At 38.1% G+C, this 20,315-nt stretch overlaps 1 protein-coding gene across 10 annotated transcripts in view; it reads right to left on the minus strand.

Annotated features, from left to right (window-relative positions):
* Positions 1 to 20,315, minus strand: part of LOC142622065 (histone-lysine N-methyltransferase ASHH1) — a 42,879-nt gene that overhangs the window by 14,548 nt on the left and 8,016 nt on the right. For 5 of the 10 annotated variants that reach the window (XM_075795485.1, XM_075795480.1, XM_075795479.1 and 2 more), the window contains 5 exons: positions 19,127 to 19,283; positions 10,371 to 10,457; positions 9,294 to 9,378; positions 9,120 to 9,213; positions 8,811 to 9,011 (listed from right to left, as the gene is read on the minus strand). In XM_075795485.1, the coding sequence (XP_075651600.1) occupies positions 8,811 to 9,011; positions 9,120 to 9,213; positions 9,294 to 9,378; positions 10,371 to 10,457; positions 19,127 to 19,283 (624 nt within the window). Of the gene's footprint in view, positions 1 to 8,810; positions 9,012 to 9,119; positions 9,214 to 9,293; positions 9,379 to 10,370; positions 10,458 to 12,240; positions 12,521 to 19,126; positions 19,284 to 20,315 lie in introns of those variants that run through there. The other 5 variants (XM_075795488.1, XM_075795481.1, XM_075795487.1 and 2 more) reach the window with 2 other exon arrangements.

The following is a 20,315-nucleotide window of genomic DNA, read 5'->3' on the forward strand; positions in this document are numbered from 1 at the left end:
ATTTGCAATCTGTGTTTGAGTTACTAAGAAGGGATAAGTTCTATGCAAATACCGAGAAATGCACCTTTGCAGTAAGTAAGGTAGGTTTTCTTGGGTATGTGGTGACTAATAAGGGAATTGCAATGGATGAGGGGAAGGTTAAGGCCATTCTAGATTGGACTGTTCCAAGATCTATGGCTGAAGTAAGAAGCTTCCATGGGCTAGCTACATTTTACAGGAGATTCATCAAAGGGTTTAGCACAATTGCAGCACCACTCACTAACTGTCTCAAGCTCATAGGACGAGGCTAAGCAACAGAGTTTTGAGTCCTTGAAAGCTGCCCTTACTGCAACACCAGTATTGCAAGCTCCTGACTTTAAAAAGATCTTTGAATTGGATTGTGATGCTTCTGGAGTTGGCATAGGGGGTGTTCTCAGTCAAGAGGGCAAGCCAATGGCCTATTTCAATGAAAAACTCAATTCAGCCAAGCTCAACTACAGCACCTATGATGTGGAATTCTATGCCATAGTACAAGCAATAAAACATTGGGAGGTTTGGGGATTAGGTGCTTGAGTTCACAGATTATGAGATTCAAAGTTGTCTAGCTTTGGATACTTTGTAAATTTTAATCTTTGCAATGGGTGGTTCCACGTTTTTTCTTTATTGAATCCAAAACGTTTGAGTTTTCCGTAGAGGAAGGGGGTTCTTATTTCTCTTTACGGATCTTCGAGAGAGGCCATACTTCTATGCTCTCTATTTTTCTGGGGAAGGAGAGTGCAAACCGATTTTTGTTCCCCTTGGAGGAATTAAATTCAAAGCTAAAACCTGGTCATTATGCAAGAATGGTTAGAGAGGGAGAGGTTGTTTTCATCCTTCAATTGGGGTCCAACGCCCATGGCACGTTTTTCATGGTTTCTGAACTTCTTCATGGTCAACAGAAGGGGAATATTGTAATACCTGAGGGAAGATTGGGTTGTGGCTGGCGTGACTTTGGCCTAAACCTGAGGAAAATTTTGAAACCAGCTTCTCTTATTAGTCAGGGAGCGCCTCATAGTATACAGAGTGTACCAAAGGCTAAGGCGGCGGTGGGGATTGATAGACCTCATAACCATGGCGATGCAAAAATTATAGGCAAAGCAACCTCAGGTTATCCCAAAAGAGATGCCTCAACCTCATATGCGTTGGTGGTGGCGGGGAAACGGAAAAACACCAGTGATGGAGGAAACAAAGGAAAGAAGAAATTTGAATCGGGTAGGGTGAAGATTTTGTCAGATCGCAACCGTAATACCTGCAAGAAAAGTATCCTAGGATGCTAGGACAGAGGGAGCAGCTTGGAGCGAAGCTTCTGTCAGATCTCAGCCGTGACAACCGTGATTCCTGCAAGGGTAGTACTCTAGGACAGAGGGAGCTCCTCGAGTTGGAGGGTTTGTCAACGTTTAAGGAAATTGAAAGTCACGGGTTGGAAACTGAGCTATCCTTGGATATTTTTATGCATTTGGAGCATGGGTTTAATGGGAGATGGGCTATAGTGTGGTCTGAGGTTAATGAAGCGGGCCCAAAACCTTTAAAACCTATTAAGCCCATTGAACATCAGTCTATTCCCCCTAGCCCTTTTATTTCAGCCAAGCCCAAATTAGTTTGGAGGCCTTGCCAAAGTCCAACGCTGTTAAACCCAGCCCACTCTCAGAGTATTAAGTCTAATCACGATGCCCAAATGCCGGTGTCTCAAGGTCAGAAGCCGTTGGAGACCCAGCTTCCGTTAGAGAGACAAGTGACGACAACTGCGTGTGGTGACCCAGTGACCAGAAAAGAATCGGAGACTGGTTGTAGTTCCGATACCGCTAAGCTCGACGCCGGCATGGCTTTTTCTGGGTTCACGAGCCCCGGTACCGAGGTGACTCAAGGTGTTGGTTTTCAGGACTGGGTTCACCAGAGACTTGGCGATAAACTCGGAAATGGTAGGGAGTGAACCGGTGGTGCAAAATAGTTTGTTTCCTCTTCCAGATTTGGGTAATAGGATGGAAGCTGAGTTTGGGGAAGGGGAAGTTCATGTAGAAGAGGTGGATTTAGTTGGGGAATATTAGTCAGATTTTGGGCTTCACATTCTTCCATGGGAGTCCAGTGGGGTGGTTGACAGTGGTTATAGCAGTGGAGAGAAAGAATTGCGTGTTGGTTTGTGAACCTCTGTCTCAGTGTGGGTATGACTGGGTCTGGTCCACCCTCGGTTTGGGTGTCCAAGTTGATGAAAAAATTTTGCAAAATGGTGGGTTTCCCTATTGTGAAACATGAAGCTCACTGTTTGGCTCTCTTTCGTATCCTGGAACAGGAATGCCTCAAAGTGAATGACGATGGGGTGTCTAAGCAACCTGCAAACTCAGGGTCACGAGGCCTCAGGGAGCTTAAGGGGCTCATTTCCTATGTTAATTATGATGGCGTCAATTCAAGGAGTAGGAGCAGAGCTTCTTCGACTGATTTGGGGGTTGTCCGTAGTTTTAAATGACTTTACGACTTCTTTCTTGGAATGTAAGGGGGCTTAACAATCCCCGGAAAAGAGAGGTTTGTAAGAACCTTTTCAAAGAGTGGAAGTGCGATATTGTATGTTTTCAAGAAACGAAAGTATCTTCTATCGACGTTGCCTTTGTTCGGAGTTTATGGGGTAGTCCTTTCATAGATTGGGCTATTTTGGACGCTATGCAGTCTTCGGATGGGGTCTTGCTGATTTGGGATAAGAGGGTTTTTGAGAAATTGGATGTTATTGTTGGACAGTTTTCTGTCAGTATATTATTGAGAGTGGTGGATGATTTTGTTTGGGCTTGCACAGGTGTGTATGGCCCTAATGACAATGGACAGCGGCCTCCTTTGTGGGAGGAGTTATCTCAGGTGTGCACCAGGTGGCCCACGGCCTAGTGTCTAGTAGGTGATTTTAATATCATCAAGTTCCTAAGTGAGAGGTTTGGCTGTGAGTCTTTTAGCCCTGCTACGTTCGCATTCTCGGATTTTATAGAGAATAATTCTTTAGTTGATTTACCTTAAGAGGGGGCCTCCTTCACTTGGTTTAGAGATTCTTGTCTTCCCTCTATGTCAAGAATTGACAGGGCTTTGATTTTTCTTGATTGGGAGGAGCACTTTGAGAATGTATCCCAACGGGTGCTTCCTCGTGTTCTCTCAGACCACTGCCCCCTTCTGTTGGAAGTTGGTGTTGTTCAACATGGTCGAAGTGCCTTTAAATTTGAAAACATGTGGTTGAAAGCTGAGGGTTTTGTTGATAGAGTTAAGCTATGGTGGGATGGTTACAGTTTTGAGGGCTCTCCAAGTTTCATCTTGGCTCAAAAACTGAAGGCTTTGAAAGGAGACTTAAAAAAGTGGAACAGGGAGGAGTTTGGTGATTTGGCTTTTAGAAAGAAGAACATGCTGACTGAGCTGTTGGGTTTAGATGCGAGAGAGGAGTTAGTAAGTCTTTCAGATGAGGATCAGATTCGGCGTCTTCATCTCAAAGGAGACATAGAACAATTGGCTTCTCTTGAGGAGACTTCCTGGAGGCAAAAGTCTCAAGCCTTGTTTGTGAAGGAGGGCGATAATAATACTCGGTTTTTTCATAGATTAGCAAACTCTCATAGAAAAGCTAATCAAATTAAAGGATTGAGGTGGATGGTGTTCTTTATGAGGATAAGTCTGATGTGCGCTCTCAGATAGTTCTCTTTTATCAAGGGTTGTATAAGGAAACTATGGCGGGACATCCTACTATGGATGGGCTAGAATTTGCTTGTATTGAAGAGGATGAGCGGTTATCCTTAGAGAAGAACCTCACGAAGGATGAAATCATCCAGGTACTAAGGGAGATGGAGGGTGATAAAGCCTCTGGTCCTGATGGTTTCACAATGGATTTCTTTCAAAAATGTTGGAGTGTTGTGGAAAATGATGTAATGGAATTTTTTGATAACTTTCATTGGCACTCTGTGTTTGAGTGGTTTATGAATACTTCGTTCCTCACTTTAATTCCTAAGAAGTGTAATGCTGTTAACCTTAAGGACTATCGCCCCATCAGCTTGGTGGGTAGTGTATACAAGTTGCTGTCCAAGGTGTTGGCTAATAGGTTGAGGGTAGATTTGGATAAGCTCATCTCTGAGACTCAAAATTCGTTTGTTGGCGGAAGGCAGATTCTAGATTCAGTGCTTATTGCAAATGAATGACTGGATAGCAGGTTGAAGAGCAAAATTCCGGGTGTGGCTTGCAAGCTAGATATTGAAAAAGCTTATGACCATGTGAACTGGGAGGCCTTGTTTTATTTGTTGGACCGGATGGGTTTTGGGTTGAAATGGAGGGGGTGGATTAAGGCTTGCATTTCTTCTGTCCGTTTTTCAGTCTTGGTTAATGGATCCCTTGAAGAGTTTTTTAGAAGCTCTTGTGAGTTGAGACAAGGGAACCCACTTTCCCCGCTTTTGTTTCTTTTGATAGTGGAGGTTTTAAGTAGACTCTTGAAGAAGACAGAGGAGTGTAATCTTATTCGAGGTTTTCATGTGGGAGCTGGGAACTCTGTTGGTGTGAATATTTCCCATCTACTATTTGCTAATGACACTATCTTATTTTGTGATGCCTCTAGGAAACAGCTACTGTCCAAAAGGTTGGTGTTGTCGTGTTTTCAGGCTTTTATGGGTTTGAAGGTCAATGTAGGGAAAAGTGAGATTGTCCATGTTGGGGAGGTGAATAATCTAGATGCTCTGGCTAATATTCTTCATCGTAGAGTAGGCAATTTTCTTATGAAATATTTGGAGATGCCTTTGGGAACTTCTTTTAAGTCAGCCTCAATTTGGAATCCTATTTTGGAGAAAATGGAGAAGAAGCTTTCTAGGCGGAAGATCTCTATTTATCTAAGGGTGGTAGGTTCATGTTGCTAAAGAGTACTCTCTCAAGTCTCCCAACGTATTTTTTATCTCTTTTTTACTAGTCCTAAAGTTATGGCGGCTAGATTGGAAAGTATTCAGAGGAATTTCCTTTGGGGGTCTTCTGAGGAGTGTTTCAAATATCCTTTGGTGGCTTGGGAAAAGGTGTGTTTACCCATTGAGATGAATGGTTTGGGGATAAGAAGGGTGGTGCCTTTTAATCAAGCTCTTTTAGGAAAATGGCTATGGAGATATGGTCATGAAGTTATCCATCTTTGGCGGCGAGTTATCTCCACTAAATATGGTGAGGGTCAAGGGGGGTGGAGGACTAATGTTTGCAGGAGGTCTCAAGGGTGTGGCCTACGGAGAAGCATTAATGAAGGGTGGGAGAGTTTTTCTAAGCATCTGTCTTTTGTAGTGGGTGAAGGCACTCTATCCGTTTCTGGCATGATAGGTGGATTGGTGACAACACTCTAAAAGATCTCTATCCTGAGCTCTATGTGTGTTCAGCGGTCAAGGATGCTTGTATCTCTGAGGTTTTGTGGATTCCAGAAGGGGGTACAGTTAGAGTGTGGAATTTAAGGTTTTATAGAGCTTTTGAAGATTGGGAGTTGGCTGCTTCGTATTCTCTATTTCAACTTATCCAAACTCATATTCCTCGGGGTAATAGGAGAGATACTCTTTACTGGCGGCTAAAAGGGGATGGTAAATTTGACACTCGGTCTTACTACCATGCGATCCAGAGTGCCTCGAATTCTTTGTTTCCTTGGAAGGGTGTTTGGAAACCAAAGATTCCTAAGCGTGTGGCGTTCTTTCTGTGGACTGCTACTCATGGTCGGATCCGTACTGTGGATAATCTAATGCTTAAGGGCCGCCCTTTGGCTAATAGGTGTTGTATGTGTTGTTGTGATGGGGAGTTGGTTAACCACCTTCTTCTTCATTGTCCTGTTACCCACTCCCTTTGGACTTTTATGCTTCAGGCCTGTGGTATTCTTTGGGTTATGCCAAGATCGGTGGCGGGTTTGTTATCTTGCTGGCATCAGTGGCTTAGGAAGCACGACTCAGACATTTGGAACTTGGTTCCGGGATGCCTAATGTGGATTGTGTGGTTGGAACGAAATCGTCGATCCTTTGAGGACAAAGAGAAGATGTTGGATGAGTTAAAGCTTTTATGCCATTGTAGTCTATTTGAGTGGTCTCGGTGTTGGGGTTTTACTGATTGCTCTTCTCTCTCTGAGTTTTTGTCCTCCCTTAGCTTAGTTTCCTGATTTCCCTCTGTTTGTTGTGCTGTTTGTTCCTTTTACTGCTTCTTGTTCATCATCATGAACGTCTTGTATTCCTCATTTTTCTATCATTTATAAAAGTTTCCTGATTATCTATAAAAAAAATACTGACCATGAGGCTCTAAACACCTCAACAGCCAAGCAACCCTCAACAAACGGCATGCCAAATGTCTACCTACAACTGTTCAACTTTAGCTTAAGGCACAAAGCTGGAGTCCTTAATAGAGTGGCAGATGGTCTTAGCAGGAGATCTTCCTTATTAGTGCTAATGCACAACACAGTTGAGGGCTTTGAGGCATTTAGGGAGCAGTATAAGGAAGATTCCAAGTTGTTTCAGATTATGCAGAATTTGCAACAAGGCAACAGAGCTGCCTGTCCTGGATTCAACTTACAAGATGGCTACTTGTTCAAAGGCCTGCTCCTTTGTATTCCAAAATGTTCTCTCAGGCACAAGATTCTACTTGAAGTGCATAACCAAGGCCATTTTGGGAGAGAGAAGACACTGCAGCTCCTACAAAAACAATTCTATTGGCCAAGCATGCTTAAGGATGTGGGAAGACTAGTTCAAAGATGCATGATATGTCAGCAAAGCAAAGGGACAGCAACCAATGCCGGATTGTATCTGCCCCTTCCAATGCCTAACAAGCCTTGGACCTTGTGCTTGGATTACCCCCTACTACTAGAAGATCAAACTCTATTCTAGTGGTAGTGGACAGATTCTCCAAGATGGCCAATTTTATGGCTTGCAAAAAGACTAATGATGCCTCCAATATTGCTGGTTTATTTTTCAGGGAGATCTATAAGTTACATGGAATTCCAACCAGCATTGTGTCTGATAGGGACGCCAAGTTTCTTGCCCATTTCTGGAGGACTTTGTGGAGGAAAATTGGTACTGACTAGCAATACAGCACCAGCTTCCATCCTCAACGGATGGATAGACTAAGGTGGTCAATAGGAGCTTGGGCAACCTCCTAAGGTGTTTTGTAAGGGAAAAACCTAAGGAATGGGAGAATGTTTTACCTATAGTAGAGTTTGCCTACAACTCATCTACCAATAGAACAACTCAACACTCTCCCTTTGAGATTGTTTATGGGATGCAACCAGCCAGTGTTCTTGACTTGTCAAGCTTACCATTACCCAAGAAAGAGCATCTGAAAGCCACTGAGTTAGCTGACTTCATACAACAACTACATGCAGACGTTAAGAAGAAAATAGAGGCCATCAATGCTAAGTACAAGGCACAAGCTGACAAGAAGAAAAGGCAAGTGATTTTCAAGGAAGGTGACCTAGTATGGGTGATCTTGACCAAGGAGAGGAACCTTGCTGGACCTAATACAAAGTTGCAGCAAAAGAAGATTGGTCCTTGTCCTATACTACATAAGATCAATGACAATGTCTACCAAGTCAAGCTACCTGATCATCTACGTATTTCTAACAGTTTCAATGTACATCACTTGCTGCCCTATCATGAACCAGATCAGCCTACAACAAGCCACACTTGAGGACAAGTGTGTTCCAAAGAGGGGCAGTCCTGATGCAGTCCATTTTAAAATCTATCGGTTAATAGCTTCTGTTGTATAATAAGTAATTTATGGTTTTACTTTTAATAGCCTTTATCACTTGTAACAGAAAGTTAGTTAGCTGATAGATTGTTAGTGATAATTGCAAAAGCCTATTAGTTAGTTAGAGAAGTTAGTTAGGCTTTGGCCAAATCACATGACAGCCACATGGTGGGTTCTTGTAACTAACTCAACAGCTTGCTTATGTAACTATAAATAAACGAGGCTGCCTTCATTGTCACTATTGTTCGACCCAGCATAGAGATTCAAGAGCACCTCTGCGGGGGGGTGGGAAAGTTGAATTTGAATCCAAGAAATCTACCTATGAGGTATTATTCCAAAAGTGTGTCTCTTAAAGAGCTAGTTAATTCTTTCTTTTCTCTAAGCAACTTAGCTTTCTAAAACATCTTTCCTTTTCACCATTTTTCCTCCATTATAATTCCACACCAACTCCTCCTCCCCCCACCTCCTATCTATCCAATAATGATTCCACAGAAGCATTCTTATCAACTGCAGCATCAAAAAGTATACGAAACATCAGCTTCAAAGGCTGATCTCCACACCATCAATCAAGCCAAAATCAAATTCAATTACCAGAGCGTATGTCAAACTGAAAAGAAACGATTTCCAGTCATTCTAATACTCTTCTAGAGCCTACAACCATGAGTGCCCCAAACAGGTTTCGAGGAAATGCATTGTGGGAAAAATGCATCGTAGGAAATTCATCTTCCTTTACCCCTCCTTAATGCCAAAATAAATAATAATTCAAGCCGCACTGTTAAAAATACTGTTCAACCGATTGAGGAACCGTCAAGGTTAATATGGAATATACTTAATTCATGCTGGAGCATTCAATAAGAACAAATTAATACTTAAAACCTAGCATAATAAACGCATGTTTGTAAACCATATGAGACTAAGAGACTATCACCTAAAAGTGAACTTGCAAATTGATAGAAGTCCTGGATCAATAAGGAAATAACATCAACATCTGACTCAATAATTTGCATACAACTGAAAGTTTCCCTTTTTTCACTGATTTAGATTCTCTGAGCAGAACACATTCTTCAAAATTTGAATTCAGAACTCCACTGAGTCTATTAAAATTTACCTGAAACCCACGAGATTTTGCCCCAAGAAATCCTGAACAGCTTACTGCACCACAGAGGCAACGAACCTTGGCACCGCCATACCATTCAAAATTGTAATCATATCCCAATTCGGTTCCCTTCAATATATCTTCTTTTGCAAATATTCCAACCCTAATTTCTCCCAACACATTCCATTTCCTCGTCTCACAATTCGGTTGGCTGAAAACATTCAAAAATAAATAAATAGTGAGTGTCAACTTCACGCACAACAAATTTGTCTATACAAATATATTGTCTCAACTTAAACTTCTGTCACAAGTGGCTAACCATGAATGGTTAATAAACCTAGCAAGGCTTCCCTTTTTAGTAGCATCAATAGATTCAGAACCATTGAGAGAAATGATAAATGCATCCTTGAGACCTGCATCAATTAACACAATGTTGAAACTGGTTTTCAAATCAAAATAATATAGACATGCAATTGACAAATTTATGCTCTACCCTGAGTTTCATAAGCTTGGGATCTTCGCTTTGCTTCTTTCCAGGATATAACTTCTCCACAGTATTCAATAATAAACTGTCCTGCCTGAATTGGATAAAAGGAATAAATTTTCTAAGACAAATGGAAATTTATAAATCTACTCCACTGAATGCTTTTATAACATTTATAAGTTCAGGCACACACAAAGTCATGAAAATACAAAATACCAGTTACTCATCAACATACATATAACACTAATTTCTCCAGAGATACACTGAGAAAGAAAAAAAATGTCACAACTTTGCACATAAACAAAGGAGACTCTTACGAGCTTGTTAGGTTTATGTAGACAAATTACTATTCTAATACATGTTAAAATGAGGGGCGTATACATTGCAAATTGTTTAAGTATTGAGTCAACTTCAAGAAGACTTGCTTGAGTGATGAGCGAGTCCTGAAGTCGGTCAAGCAAGTCTTCAAAGTCAGGCTGAAACTTTTCTTGAGTGAGTTTGCAGAAATTACTGTTGATCTTTCTTAAATACATAACCTAAGCCTCAACTTATATATAAATACCCCTCAATGCACAATTTTCAGTGAGAGAGATAGCCGCTCTAAGACCATTGAGAGTGCCTTAACTCCCTTAAGCCTAAACTGTCAGAAAACCTCTTCCTGTGAGTTTCCCCCAAACCACTGACAGCTTTCATGCCTCTATCTGTTTGGTAGTATCCCTCCAGAGGGTTCTTTGGAGTGCAGAGTTCTGGATTGTAACAACTATTTCTTCTACAGTGGAAAGATTTCCTGTGGGGTTGGTTACACTTAGCATGGTTTTTGTTTTAAGGAGTTCTTTAAAAGTTCCACTTGGTCACCAAAACCTATGTATTCTTTTGATTATTTTGGATTGAGGTGATTATTACTATGAGTGTTATTTGTCAAACTATTACTTCGACGTATCAGCAATAATAAATTCATAGCTTAGCTACGATGGGGTCAATCTAGATTTTTTCAGAGCGAATGAAATAATTTTAGAATAGCAAATAAACCGTAACTGATACATTTATATGATTGCAGTAGTTTATAAAAGGTATGTAAACTATTACCTTTATATCCTTATCAGCTAGAAGTCCCCACCCTCGGCCTTGAGTTTTAAACAACTTTGTTTCAGCATATGCACATTTCTGAAATCTCTGTTAAAGGGAACATATAAGACATCAAAAAGAGTGAAACATCAATTCCAATATATTTTAACAGGAAACTCAAACGCTCCTCAAACTTTCTATAAGTTAATTTAAAAACAACGCTTTCCGAAGTTTGCAAGAAAAACATATTATAATTTTATAAGAATTCCTATTGCATAGCATAAAGCATACGAGACAAAAGGATAACACACGTGCACATTTGTGCTTGTTTCTACTGGAGTGTATGTGTGTGAATACAAACCCACGCACTTAATTCCGAAACAATTTCAAGAGAGTTTCTATATGGCCCAGGTGTAATAATCATCTTGTGTTACATGATATCATTAACATTCAGGGAATTAGTTTCAATTATATTACATGTCATTAAGAAGGGGGAAAAATATCAAGAGAAGTAAATTTTTGAGAATATATATTTATTTAATTAAAGTCTTAAGAATTAAACATATTGCTTTAGTGAATTCAGAATATTTTAATGATTTTGGCTATCTTAATTGGACGATTCTCTTTTATATTCTTGATTGTATGTCTTACTAAAACTTGCTTTTCTTGGATTCACATGAATACTTTTCCTTTCCTCCAATGAACACAAACTACAATCAATGAATATAGAGTATTGGGTTTGACCACCATCTCTGTTATTTGACAATCAGTTTGGATTCACACGCTGTAAATTGACAACAACCATCAATGTCACTTTAAAGGTTATAGGATTAAAAAGTTCTAACTTAATGCTAAATTGAATAATGAGGGCTTTAAGTGCAATTAATATCTACAAAATGAAAGTGCTAAATGTATTTGAAAAAGAAATGTGAAGAAGCTTTGCTTGTTTCTTTTATTTTAATCTACATGACCTCATATCTTATTTTCTAACTTTTAAACAAGACTTTAATTCAAAAGAGGAGAGTTTAAATAAACCATGTGTACATTTGAAACCACTCCTAAAGAATAACTTACACTTCATTTATTTCAGCAGAAAACATTTTCCAGTATTTGGTATGGTAGAAAACTTTGGCCAAAGGAAAACTTATTGCCTGGTCAACAAAAAACAATGAATCTTCCTTAAAACAATAGCAATCAAAGCTAAAATATTTTTCACCTTGAGATGTTTAACTATTTTTTATTGTGATGAAGATGATTTAAAAGTTTAACTATTTTTTTTTAATATTTATAAACTAGTGAAGATGTATTTAAAAATAAATAATTTTGAGGTTGATTTTCAAGTTGTTCTACATAATATTCATGTTGTGAATGAAAGTTTTTATTTATTCATAAGCTTTGATGTCCAAATTCCCCTGTAATAAGTGGGGCCTAATATAGAAGCTTTTATGTGAAGTCGCCTATAACTATGTATTGCAACAATCAAGCAGAAATTCATGTTGCCTTATCCCATGTACCATGACCAAACCAAGCATACAGAGGTAAATTGTCACCTTGTTTGAGAGAGAATGGAATGTGGTGTAATTGCTACCCCAGATACTTCTATATGAATCCAAATGGCTGATATGTTTACCAAAGCATTATTTAAGACTGGTTTGGATTTATTATGTAACAAGTTAGGTTGTATGATATATACATCACAGCTTGAGGGGGGCCTTATGAGTTTGTATTGAGTCGGGCAAATAGTAATATCGTTGTAATCACCCACATATATATAAATAATAATGTGTATTAGGGCAATCTACTTAACAAACCATAAACTCAATTTCTGAGAGCAACAAGAATAGGCATCCTAAAAGAGGAATGAAATAAGCAGGAAGAGAAGCAAACGTACTTTTGGGAGAGAAACTCTTCCGCCACTTGAGAGATTCAACATTTTCCACCCTACAAGCCTTCTCCCCATCTTTTCTATATGATGGTATTCCACACTGCTCAAGCTTTGTAAGATGGACCCCAAATGGCAATTCCAAATACTACATAGGTAGAGTAGAAAACTTGCATCCCGGTATTGAGGATAGTTCAGATGCATCCACAACTTCTCCCACAAGCACCAGCTTGCTATACCCAAAATGAATCTCAAGCCCGATATTGCTTTAAAACATCGAAGGACACATCTGAGATAGCAACATCTTCTTACAAATTGGAAAGTTTCTTCCAATGCTTGCTACTTCTAGGCAAAACTAAGTGCGGAAACTTAGATTTCTATCTTTCTTCTTATTAGAATAATGTCAAATAATTAAATTCACAATTTCCTATCAATTTAAGATTTTGGGAGTGGTGGTAGTTTATCATGATAGCAAAGCAAGTGTTCCTAAGTTTAAAACCTATCTCCACTCTATCTCCCGTTTAAAAAGTTAAAAATCTCACATGTTAGGCCACACTTATTGGTTCTTACAGGGGAGTTTGGACTCCACGAGATGGGGAAGTGTTAGGAAAATGTTTAATTCACCTCATTAAGGGAGAGTCTAGGCTCACACATAAGGAGGAATGTTAGAATCATGGTTAAATAATCAAACTCATCTTTTTCTAACAGCTTGATCTTTTAGGACAAGGGGTAATTTATCATTTCTTTTTTTTTTTATAAGTAATAAGTTTTATTGATATCAAAAAAGGGACACCCTAGTACACAGGGAGTGTACAGGGGTCAACAAATCAAGTACAAAAATTACAAGAATCAAGAAAATCAAGAGAATGATTGGTTCTAAGTTTGAAACCCATCTCCACTCTATCTCCCGTTTAAAAAGTTATAAATCTCATATGCTAGGCCCAACTTATTAGTTCTTATAGGGGAGTTTGGACTCCATGAGATGGGGAAGTGTTAGGAAAATGTTTAATTCACCTCATTAAGCAAAAGTCTAGGCTCACACATAAGGAGAAATGTTAGAATAATGGTTAAATAATCAAACTCATCATTTTCTAACAGCTTGATCTTTTAGGACAAGTGGTAATTTATCATTTCTTTTTTTTCATAAGTAATAAGTTATATTGATATCAAAAAAGGGACACCCTAGTACGCAGGGAGTGTAAAGGGGTCAACAAATCAAGTACAAAAATGGCAAGAATCAAAAAAATCAAGAGAACGATTGGTTTCACAAACCAGACAATCAATCCAATAAAGTTCTAAAGAATCTGATTACCTATCAAAAAAAAAAATAAAGTTCTAAAGAAAAATAACTTAGGTCTAATATGGATCTCTCGTTATCTTCAAAATACCTACTATTTCTTTCCTCCCAAAGACACCACATTAAACAATGAGGAACAATTATCCATATATGCCCATTTCGATGACAACCAAACCAGCCTTGCCAACAAGCTAGGAGCCCCACAACCGACTATGGCATAACCCAACTTACTCCAAATAAACTCAAAACCATAGACCACAAATCCATAGCAACCAGACAATGAAGGAAGAGATGGTCAATGGATTCACCATTACACTAGCACATATAACACCAATCCAATATCCAAACCTTCATTTTTCTTAAATATTCAATTGTCAAGCATTTTCCCAAAGCAGCAGTCCACACAAAGAAAGCCACTCGAGAAGGGATCTTCTACTTCCAAAAGCTTTTCCAGGGGATCATTAGAGCCCACTAGAAGACTATAATAATTTTTAACCACGAACCCCTTATTTCTATCTGGTTTCCAACTCATCTCTTATCCTCCCCAAACCCCCTAATTGAAGAGCCATATATGGTATCCATAAAACTTGACAAAGCCTCCAAATCCCAAACATAAAAGCCCCTAAAGAAACTCAAATCCTAAAAAAGGACCCCATTAGTGAACTTCATAAGCTCAGCCACACTTGCCTTCTTATCTCTGCAAAATCTCAACAATTCAGGATGGCTGACAACAAGAAGTGTCTCCCCACACCAATGGTCTTGCCAAAATTTCACCCTCAACCCATCACCAATATCATACAAAATATAATGAGAAAAAGAAGGCCGTCCCCGGCTAATATTTTTCCACAAACCAACACCATATGGACCGGAAACTGGACTGGTACAAAAGCCACGCCATCTACATCCAAATTTCACCTCTATCACTTGCCTCCAAAGGGCATCCCTTTCAAGCCCAAATCTCCATAGCCACTTCCCAAGCAAAGCTTCATTAAAAACCCTTACTTTCCTTATCCCCAAGCCAACTAAAGAAAGAGGAGTACATATAGTAGCCCGTTTAACCACTTGAAATTTGGGTTCATCCCCTAACCCACCCCATAAGAAATTCCGCTAAAGTTTTGCAATTCGGTTAGCCACAACAACAGGGATCGGAATTAAATATAGAAAATAAGTAGGTAAATTAGATAGAGTGCTTTTAATTAAAGTGACTCTAACCCCCTCTTTGATAGATCGGAGGAGGAAGATCCATATTATCTTAGGACAATCAAAGAGAAGGCAAAGGAAGAAGGAAATGATGTACATGAGATTGCTTGGGGATTGGATGATGTGGATTGGGAAATTTCTTAAAAAATTTTGTGATGCAACCTTATAGTTTTCGAGTGCTAATAATGTCACTAGCAATTCTTTTTTTCTTTTTTTCTTTTTTTTTTGGAGCTCATGTCAATACATGACACAATTGACTTGAGGAGTATGAAAAAGAAGGCTATTTGTTGAAAAAAATGGCAGAGTACATGAAGTCTTTTTTTTTTTTATAAGTAAGAATGATATATATACGAAAGTTACTCTATGCCTGAAAAACACATAGCAACCCAGAAATACAAGAAAAAGAAAACAAAGAGAAACAAGAGAGAAAACCAAACAACAGAGAAATTACAAAAAGAGAAGGGAACAAAGAAAAGAAGGGAGGGAATCACTAGACGTGAGTCCCCACGCCCTAGACCAATCAAAAAGAGTTCCACAAAAAGAAGCAAGCAACTGATCCCTAGAGCTATCCAAATCCTCAAAAATCCTCCGGTTCCGCTCCTTCCAAATTTAAGAAGTCCAAATTTAATAAGTATTGGAAAAACTTTGATAATATGAATCATTTGGTGTATGTTGGATTGATTCTTGATCCTCGATACAAGTTGCAATATCTTGAATATTGTTTTGACACTTTGTATGAGTAGTAAAAGGCTACTCATATGGCAGATAAAGTAAAAGATATATTGTTAAGTTTGAATGATGCTTATTCTCAAAATCCATGCTACTGCTACTACACAAGCACAAGGTCAAAAACCAAGTGGGTCAATGAAGAGAGATGATTCTAGTGTGGTTGTGGATGTGAGAGCAATGAGCAGTGTAGTTAAAAGCGCTGAGCAAACTTAAGCACAAAGGCCTCCTGGAGCCTAGGCGCAAAGCGCAAGCGCGCGCCTAATCAATGTGAAGCGCACATTTAAAAAAAATTAATAAATTAAAAAAAAATTAATGATCAATACAACAATCAAGTGATCAATTAATCATATAAATTATAGTAAAACATTTTATATAATTTATATAACATTTATATAATTCTATTGTGGTTTACAAAATCTATGCAACGATGATATTTGATGGCCATGATTACAAAACATGGTTGAATCAAAATAGAAGTATAGAACCAAGAAGGCAAAGGCTAAAAAGTACTAGAATGTTAAGTAATGTTATCTTTGTGTGTGTCTGATTTAGTGTTTGTTTGTGTGGTTATGGTTAAAAGTTCAAAAATATCTAAAGAGATAGGCTTAGATGTATGGTAGCACACCACACTATTAGGTTTTATATACTAAATCAATGGCTTATATCAAACATATTTAGATCTAATGGCTAAAAATCAAATCAGGATTTTTTTTTTTATAAATTACAAAAAGCTCAAAAAAGCGCTCTTAAAGCGCGCTTTTGTGAGGGTGCTTCGCTTTAGAGGGAAAAAGCCCCAAAGGCTTTGCGCTTTTGTAGCTAAACTCCATCTAGTTAAATGGGCCAAGGTCTGTAAGCCTTTGCAGGTTGGGGGGTTAGGTATAAGACATTTGGGGAGCTTTCATTATGCCTTGCTAGGAAAATGGTTGTGGGGGTATGGCAGAGAGACTGATGCTTTATGGAGGAGGTTTAGAGGCAAAATATGGGAATATTTGGGGTGGTTGATGTACAAAAAAGGTGACAAGTCCTTATGGGGTCAGCTTGTGGAGATACATTAGAAGTGGCTAGTTGAACTTTTCTAAACTCCTTGTGTATAATGTGGGGAATGGTACTAGAGTGAAAATTTTGGAAGCATGTGTGGTGCGGGGATTGTACCTTCCAAGAGGCCTTCCCGGAGCTTTATTGACTTGGTCAAAGGATTCCTCGGTGGCTGAAGTTAAGGGTTGATCTGCTAGGAGGTTTCACTGGAATGTGCAATTTCGTCGTCCAGCACAAGATTGGGAACAAGAAGCCTTTGATCAGTTTATGAGGTTGGTCTATTCTTCGACTGTGCAGGGGTTTGGCCCAGATAAGGTTTGTTAGAAGCCAACAAGGAGCAGAGGTTTTGAGGTTAGAGGATATTATAGCTCCTTCTACCCTCCCACTCTTGTATCCTTCCCTTGGAGAATGATATGGCAATCGAAGGTTCCTCCAAGGGTAGCTTTCTTCGCTTGGTCTGCATCCTTTGGTAAGATCTTAACAACAGATAACCTTCGTAAAAGACTAGTGCTAGTGCTTGATTGGTGCTATATGTGTAAGAGATGTGGGGAGTCTGTGGATCATCTTCTGCTTTATTGCCCCATAGCTTGGGAGTTGTGGTCTTTGGTTTTCTACTTGTTTGGTATTCACTGGGTTATGTCACATACTATTCTTGAGTTGTTTGAGGGTTGGCAAGGAAAGTTTGCGCGACACCGTAACATAGATGTTTGGAGATTAGTGCCTCATTGCTTGATTTGGTGCATTTGGCGTGAAAGGAATGCTAGAAGCTTTGAGGGTTGTGAGCGTTCTTTGCTAGAGATGAAGTCTTTTTTCTTGCACCCACTTTGAATGGAGAGTGGTCTTTTTTCATTTTTCTTGTTTTTCTTTTCCTATTTTTCTTGGTCGTTGTACTTTTGGTTCTTGATTTATGCCCCCATAGTACATCCCCAATATACTCGGTTTAGCACTTTTTCTATTATTAATAATATTTTTACGTTACTTATCAAAAAAAAAAAAAAAATGGAAGCAGATTAGAAGCAGATCCTGGTTCAGCTTGCAGCTCTCTGAAGCGCTCTCGATCCCCTATTAAAGGGGGGTCCAGCCGCGGGATATGCGGTTGGATCAGGTGGACTATATCCTCCCCGGGTTCCTCTTGGGGCATGCCAGCCTCGGGCGCCGGATCAGCGAAATTCCCATCAAATAGGGGGGATGTTTCTAAATAACAAAGTTTAACTACAAAATTAGTTGTAGCCTTACTCAATATCTTTTTATTAGAGATGAACTTTTACAAATCCACCATTGGGTTACATTTTCTTCTTATAACCTCCATACTTGCAAAATTTCTAGAAAATTAAAGATCAATAGTTATGTCATCAATTAATTATTTAAACTGCAAGTTTTTGTAGTTTAAAATTATTCATAAAATATAATCTAAAATATCTCATAGTAAATAATATCCAATTGATACAAAATTTGACATATATATTATTAAAAAGGTAAAAAACATGCAATTCAACGGATAAATTTTCAAAATATGTAGTAATGTAAATAATATTGAGTGAGATTGTAGACAAATGCTACAATCAATTTTGTAGCTAAATTTTGCCCTTCTAAAAAAGGCCTAATAACAAAAATGCCTAATACTACAACTTTTTGAAAAAAAAACCCAAGGCCCAACTGGCCCAAATAATTTTTTTTTTTTTTTTAAATTATGGGCAAAAACCGAAAACAGACCGAAACTGATATACCCCATAACCGATAGACTACAACCAATTTTGTAACTAAACTTTATCCTTCTAAAAAAGACCCAATAACAAAAAGGCCTAATACTACAATTTTTTGGAAAAAAAAAAAAACAAACAAACATTGTTCTTTTTGACTCATCCCATGACAACAGAGAAAAAGAACCAAAAACTTTGTGACTAATCTGAGGTAGCCAAGCCTCTAAGTTGGAGATGATGATTCTGACTCATCCCTGAGACTCTAAAAACCTAATCAAACAATACTTCCAATCAATAATGAAAAAAAGAAACTAAAAAGAAGTTTACTGAGAGTATTGACTGTCCTATCATTTCTAAGGCCTGGTGCTGATCTAGACAACCTAGGTTTTTTATCTTTTTATGTTTTTTTTGTTTCCCATACACATTCCCCCTTGAGTGTTCATTGTTCTGCGTTGGTAGGACCATATCCAAGCAAGCCCTCCCAGAACCTGACCACAACTAGGTAATGAACCTTTTATTCATTTGTACACGTATTTTATATATAAAAAAGAAATGTGTAAAAATGTACGTATTTATGTTTATATGTATATAACTTTTCTTGCTATATATATGGTAAATAATGAATTTTTCTAATACATAGATAACACCTAGAACTATAAAAATAAAAATAAAAAATAAAAAACACACAAAAAATAAGAATGAAATTTCATATTCACAACAAAATTATATGAAATGGCAAATACAAATTCCACCAAAAAATTAAACAGTCAACTCAAGATTCCAATCAAATTAAATGAAATTCATAATATGGAACTAAGGGCACGACTGCAACAAAAAGTTTAATGTACGTTTAGAAACAGACATAAAAGAATAAAGGTAAGTGGAAAGGATGCAAACACACAGACAGAAAGGAGCAGGAAATCCCATAATTTACCTGATTCTTGCAGTAAACACCACAAGGGCAGTAATTAGGAGTGCATTCTGTGCTGGTTAGTACATTCAAGCACCTCTCCCCACATGCACTATCAGGATCATTGGCATTATTTTTGCATTCGCAGATGGCAATATCTTCCTCCTTTTGCTTCTTGTGTCTAGGAACAAGCAGAGAGGAAGAAAAAAAAAAGTCAATATCAAAAAAGGATTTATACAGGCAAGTCATTAGATAATTATTTGAATTCTAAATCCTCTTTTTGAATAAAATATATTTACTTACAGAAAAAATCATTTGAATAATAAATACTTATATATATATATATATATAATATATGGGTCAAGTTACACCTGGGAGTCCCCTACTCTGTTTTTGCATAGCAAGTTTTTATTAGTGTTAGTGGCTTAGGAGACTTGTAATAGATGGTGTCTGTTATGTTTCTTGATGTGTTTTGATAAAATTTATGCTTGCTTAACAAAAAGAATCTAAAAAATCTTATCAAAATTTTTTTCTACAAAATCCATTTAGAGTAAAAGTATGGGGAAGGACGCCATATGCTCTGTTTGGACTACATCAAAAGACTAAGTGCCCATTTAGCATCCCTTTCAAAAACGCACCTTTTTTGTTTTTTGATAAATAATGGAAAATATATTCTCTAAAAAAATAGTCGCCCAAGTATATGGGGACTCTACAATTAATCACATAAATTACATAAATCTATCAAGAATAGACCATAACGACTAACTATACAAAATTGACATCTAATCTAGCAAAGTTATAAGAAAAATAATTTGAGATCAGGAATAGTTTTCTCTGTATCTTCGAAGCTCCTATTGTTCCTCTCCTTTCACAAACACCACATCAAGCAATGTGGGGCAACCATCCACAAATGCCCATTCCAGTGAAGCCAAACAATGACCTTACCAACAAGCTAGCACCTCCACTACCGTCTTTGGCATGACCCAACAAACTCCAAATAAACCCAATGCCATAGACTAAGTTGCACGGACACGGACACAGGTACGAATACGAGGGTACAGCAATTTTTGAAAAATAAGGGTACGAAACGGCGTGGGTACGACAATTAAATAATTAATTAAATTTTATATTTAGGCATATTTTTTAATATTTTTAGACATAAAATACGTTTATGTCTAAAAATATTTAAAAATATACAAATTATAAGGACATT

The sequence above is a fragment of the Castanea sativa genome, chromosome 1, assembly GCF_040712315.1.
Source record: "Castanea sativa cultivar Marrone di Chiusa Pesio chromosome 1, ASM4071231v1".
NCBI lineage: Eukaryota > Viridiplantae > Streptophyta > Magnoliopsida > Fagales > Fagaceae > Castanea > Castanea sativa.